Raw genomic sequence first — 5,826 nt, 5'->3', positions numbered from 1 at the left:
CAGGAAGGATGGTGAGAGTCCTTGTCTTTCATACTTTGGGGATGATGTTGTCAGGAAGGATGGTGAGAGTCCCTGTCTTTCATACTTTGGGGATGTTGTCAGGAAGGATCAGAGTCTCCCTGTCTTTCATACTTTGGACATGTTGTCAGGAAGGATCAATCCCTGTTGAAGGAAGGACATCATCATGCTTGATGAAATAGAGGGTCAGTGAAAAAAGAAGATCCCCAACTAGATCAGTTGACATAGTGGCAACATAACAACAATTGTGAATTTTTAAAGCCTACAAAATGAACTAGGAGGTAGAAAAGGAGAATTGAAGATGATTTTTGTCCATTTAACTGGTATGTCCCTAAACCTTCAAACTAAGGAACCAAATCCCATGAGGTGTTTGGTTGTCCATTAGCAGTCTCAGAAGTTATTTTCTGTTTGGGGGGTTGAAAAGATTTTGTTGAAGGGTCATCATTATAAATAGTCCATCTTTGTTGAAGGGTCATCATTATAAATAGTCCATCTCACAAGTTTTGCCACCTCAGAATTTACAGGTGTACAGTGTAGGAACAGCAGCGATGTTAGTCAGCTGTGCGGTTCTGCCTGTATTCAGTGTGATTCTCTACCACCATAAACAGATTCAGTACTCCACAGCTCTCCTACCTCCAGCCCCAGCCTCGGCCTTTGGTAACCACTAACAACGTTGATCTCTATACATTTGCCTGTTCTCTGTTTTTATCCGCAGTATTGCTTGTTTTGTGATTGATTATTTCACTCTGCATGTCTTACAGCCCCTTCTATATTAAAGCATGTGTTGATAACTTGTATTTTTTCTTATTTGCTGAGTAATAATCCATTGTATGTATGTACCATATTTGGATTATTCATTCATCCATTGATGGGCACTTAGGTTGGTTCCACCTTTTGGCCGCTGTGGATAGTTGTGAGTGAACATTGTTGTCTATCTGTTGGACTCCCGGCTTTCAAGTGTTTTGTGTACAGACCTAGGAATAGAATTACTGGCTCTGTGTGTCGTGTTTTGAGAAGTGTCTCTTCTTATCTTTTGTCATTTTAAAGTCAAGTTGTCTCCTCAAGTTATAACCCTTTCTCGTATATATATTTTGTCTCCTGGTGTGCTGCTATAGAATCAGCACTGGACTGCAAGTCATAAGGTTGGCAGTTCAAACCCAGCAGCTGCTGTCCTCAGAAACTATCTCGACGGCACTTAACAAATCTTTCAGCAGATGTACATTTTATAGATATTTTCACCCACTCTGTGGGTTGCCTTTTTGTTTTCTGAATAGTGTTACAACACTATAAGAGCAACGTTTTTTAAGATTCTGTGGGAGTCTAATTTATGTATTTATTTATTTTTGTGACTTCATGGTTTTTTATGCCCCATCTGAGAAATCTCTGTCTAACTCGGGTCACAAAATTTTGTCCCCCGTTTGTTTTCTTTTGAACTTTTCAGTCACCTTTTCCTGTGGGCATCCGAGCTGTTGTGTTCGGAGTGAGGTAGAGCTCACATGGGTGTGCAGTTCGGCCAGCACTGTTGGTTGGGTCTGCCTCGATTTCCCATTGGATCACCTAGGGCGATCATTGGAACACCACGTGTGAGTCAGGCTTTCTTTCTGTGTTCTGTCAGCACTTGCTGACCTTCACACCAATACCACAAGGCTGCAGTTTTGAAAATTTATTTTAGTTATTTATCTAGATTCTGTGATCTCGAAGTAGCGTCTGAATCACCGAGGAGAAAGTCATCCCTGGCATGGTCTGGCTGTGGGAAGGTAGTTACCGCAGCCCTGTGTTCACCGGGTACTCTGCTGTGTTGGGCAGCGTGGCCTATGTAGGCCCTGGTGCCCACCTCTGACCCTCACTGGCTGCTCCTCCATCACAGACTAGTAATTGAGACCCTAACACCAAGGTAGCTTGTATTGTTTACAAGAAAAACATGTGTAGAGACTCCATCTTTGTTCTTCGGCTGTAATGTGCGAAGCATATGGTTACATGTTTATTTCTACAGAAATTGGAATTTTCTTTCCGTAGATACAGTGTTTAAAATTGCATGAAGGCTCCCCATGCTGTCCCAGGTGATGGTGATGACTTCTCGGATGTGCCCACAGTGTAGGAGGTGACACACTGACGGGCTTCAGGTGCCACCGCTTTGTCTCTTGGTTCTGTTCCTTCTGGGCATGAAATGATGTCTCAGTGCTGAGACGTGAAGGACAGACGTTTGCCCTGGGCTCATAGTGTGCCCTCCTTCGGGCTTCCGCACCATGACCCTTCCCAAGTAGGGGACTCAGCCTGTGTCTGGTTGGCCTGCCACCATACAGCTTCCTCTGATGGACAGAGCAGGCCATTGAAGTCTGTGCAGCATCTACTCTGCATGCTTCTAACTCTGAAAACGGCCTTCCTGCCCCGGCCATAGACTTCCTCAGGGCCTTCCAGTCCAGCCTCCCTTTAGGGGTCCCAGCACCATATCCAGGGACTGGAGAGTGGGCTTTCTCTCCGACACCATCATCCTTACTGTCCTTTCAAATCTCCAAGTCAGAGATTGATTTTAGAAACAATGTTTTACTTTAGAAGTAATGTTCACAAGACATATGCATGCCATGTTTTCATGCAGTTCCTGAAACGTTTGGTCAGCTTGTCCAGTTGGTGCCGTTAGCTGTTAGATACAGCGTGTGCCAGTCTTTGTTTCCCCACCACTATTGTGTGGAAATGGAGAATTCACAAAATGATTCACAAAAAAGGAAAAAAGACAGGAAGACTGTAACTAGTCATACATTTTGGTGTGTTTTCCAAATTGCTAAACTAGACACAGGCCCTCCATGCTGGCCTCCTGGCTGTCGAGGCTTACTGCGTCTCACAGTGTGTACATTTCAAATGCAGGTTCTGAGGCGTACAAATCATCTTCAGGAAGCACAGAGCAGCCTGCCCCCGGAGACAGCATGGGGTACATGGAAGTGCCCTTGGATTCTCTGGATCTGCGTGTCAAAGGGATTTTGTCCTCACAAGCAGAAGGTGATGGCAGTTCTGAAATAATGTGGCGGGCACCATCTTGGTTCTTTGTGAGCTTGGCTTTCTCCTCTGTTTTGGGAGAATGCCCCCTGGTGGATTTCAGTAGGAAATTTGATTAAAAACCTCATCTAATGGAGTCCTGGAGTCCTGGTGTGGCGCTGTGGGTTAATGTGCCAGACTGCAAAACCGTTTAAACTGCAAGGTTGGTGGTTCAAGCTCACCAGCTGCTCCTTGGAAACCCTTTACAGGGTTGCTATGGGTCGGAAGTGACTCAACGGCACTTCACAACAACAATGAGATGGAACAGACGGTCACTTAATCAAGTGAAGAGATAGAAAACTAGGGAAAGTTCTCAGGTCGCTTGAAAAGATTGTGTTGAAGGATCAAGTCGTGCGCTCCTCCTGTAAGGTGGGAGGGTTGCACCTGTCTCGGGAGGGCATCTCTCCTACCCCCCACCCCCCACCCCCAGTATGCCCATTCCAGTGTGGAATTCCTTAGCAATGAAGCCTTCTTGTTTCATGGTCTTTCAGGGTACACATGGGTGACAAAATTGGGGATCATTGGGCTCTCTGATTCTAGATTTACGTGGCTGAAGTGTAAAGTAGCACTGTTGAAGCGATCTCAGACCTATTCTGTGGTAGAGCACCACTGTCTTTAATACTGTGTTTGGGCCCATCCCACTGATGCACAAACATCCCAGGCTGGGAACCCTGAACTCCCGGCCTGACTGTGCCCCTCTCTCTAGGCCACTGCATTCATATCAATGCAGAGAAACTAGCTGAGTCTTCCACAAAATTGGCTTGAGGCACATGTGGGAAAATGGAAAGTTCTGTCATTGTTTGCAGTTCCATGGATTTTGTAGTCCTGGGTTATTGGCCTCTAAGGGTTTAATGAACCATTCTTTAATGGACAGATAGTTGGCTTGTCTGGACGTCTTACACTGGAGGGGTTTAATTCACCTGTTTCGGAAAAATACGTCTTTAATGAGATGTCAGTCTAGCTTAATTTAGTTTAGGAAATTGCATCTTTAATGAGATGTCAACCTTAAGTGTGTCCATCACAGACGCACTTTGTCTTCTGTCTGGCACCCATGGGTGGCACGGCCTCCGCAGTATCATGCTGTTCTTGCTGTTGTCAGGCTGTGCTGGCTTTCTGGATTAAGTAGTAACGCCCTGGGCTTACAGATCTGGCTGTAAGGAGGAAATACTTGATCAGGAAGGGTCTGTAGCTGCACCTACAGTGATGGCTTCAGAGGCAGGAAGGGTCAGCAAAAAACTGCCTGCCAACTAAACTTCGTGGCCTTGAGCCAAGATTGAATGAGATGACATCTCCAGGCCCGTCCACCTTTGCATTTTATATTCTGGTTCTCTAACGGTGGTAAAGTGAAGCCCAAATGGTGAGAGCCACGCTGGAGAAGTAGCAGAGGGGAGGGAGGGCTGATTTATTTACTAAGGCTTTCCAAAGTCATTGGTTCCCTGGCAATTCAGAAACAGACTCCCCAGACGCATGTCCCAGTGGCAGATGCTCACCTGTCCAGGCTTGTAGTTAACTGGGAGAAGACTGGTCACTTCACTCAGGCCTCTCAGAGCTGGCTCCAATTCCCAGGGAGACCCGGGGTGCCCCTGAGAGCAGAGGCACCTGCTGAGCAGGGTCTGTGGGTGGACAGCCATGTCTGGACTGCAGGCAAGAGAGTTCAGGCCTGAGTTGTGCAATTTTGGTGTTCCCATGCCCCTGGTCTTTGACCTGAGTTTTGTAGAGTTGAATTTGTGTCATTACCACACCAATAGAAGCCAGGAGGGGCAGAGGGGAGCGAGACTGGGATGGTGACGAACCCGCCGGTCATCGCCATGTCTAGTTGTCACCGTGAATGGGAGTTGCTAAGTTTCCATTGCCATTGTCATCCATCGGTGTCTTGAGCCCTGACTGCCCTCAGTTTGTGTGCATCGTTCCCCAGTGCTACATGGGATGATAAAATAAACCATTGCTGACTAACATCTTCTCGGTGTTGCACTCCCAAGCCCATGTGTGGAGATGAGGTGTCAGCGAAAGCCTGGAGGGTCGGCTCCCTTGCCCAGCGGAGGAGTAGGAGTGACCAGTGGGTTTGGGGACACAGCAGAGTGGTAGTGGCGTCCTTGAGGACAAGTGACAACAGTTGCCTCTCGATCCCCCTGAGGTTCAGGATGGCCACAGCCTTCTTCACTCTGCCGTCAGCCTCCAGACAGCACTGATGCCTGCCCATGTGTGTTACAGGGCTGGCCAATGGGCCTGGGGTGGCCGATGTGGACGGCCTCCAGGAAGTGCCTCTGTGCAGCTGCCGGATGGAGACTCCAAAGAGCCGGGAGATGACCACCCTGGCCAACAACCAGTGCATGGCCACAGAGAGCATTGACCACGAGGTAAGCTGGGGGCAAGCAGTTCTGGGGAGAAGCCTGCAGGAGTCCAGTCTGCAGACTGTGGACAGGGCTGCCTTGAGGCTCACTTCTCCAGCACCACATAAGGCCTCCTGGGCCTACTGTGAAGTCTCAGGGGCTTCCAGTGAAGGCCAGGCTCCATCAGCTGACCCTCCTTCAGGGTGGACTCCCTCAGCCCCAGGCTTTTCAGAGGCTTTCTGAAGCTCACTGCGGCTGTGGGGGAAGGGGGCTGCCCTCTGGGCATCTCGTGGACTGTAGCTGGACAGTGGAGGGGGGAAGGGGGCTGCCCTCTGGGCATCTCGTGGACTGTAGCTGGACAGTGGAGGGGGGAAGGGGGCTGCCCTCTGGGCATCTCGCGGACTGTGGCTGGACAGTGGAGGGGGGAAGGGGGCTGCCCTCTGGGCAT

The 5,826-nt window shown here is 48.6% G+C and overlaps 1 protein-coding gene across 1 annotated transcript in view; it reads left to right on the top strand.

The window, feature by feature from the left end:
• The window catches only part of EHMT1 (euchromatic histone-lysine N-methyltransferase 1), a 67,947-nt gene that overhangs the window by 31,335 nt on the left and 30,786 nt on the right, over window positions 1-5,826 (top strand). Inside the window, exons 7-8 of the mRNA XM_006863648.1 lie at window positions 2,881-3,012; window positions 5,260-5,405. Coding sequence (XP_006863710.1) covers window positions 2,881-3,012; window positions 5,260-5,405 — 278 coding nt within the window. The remainder of the gene's footprint in view (window positions 1-2,880; window positions 3,013-5,259; window positions 5,406-5,826) is intronic.

The sequence above is a fragment of the Chrysochloris asiatica genome, unplaced genomic scaffold, assembly GCF_000296735.1.
Source record: "Chrysochloris asiatica unplaced genomic scaffold, ChrAsi1.0 scaffold00056, whole genome shotgun sequence".
NCBI classification, from domain to species: Eukaryota; Metazoa; Chordata; class Mammalia; order Afrosoricida; family Chrysochloridae; genus Chrysochloris; species Chrysochloris asiatica.
The sequence above is the reverse complement of the archived record's forward strand: the minus strand, read 5'-3'. Positions and strand labels throughout refer to the sequence as shown.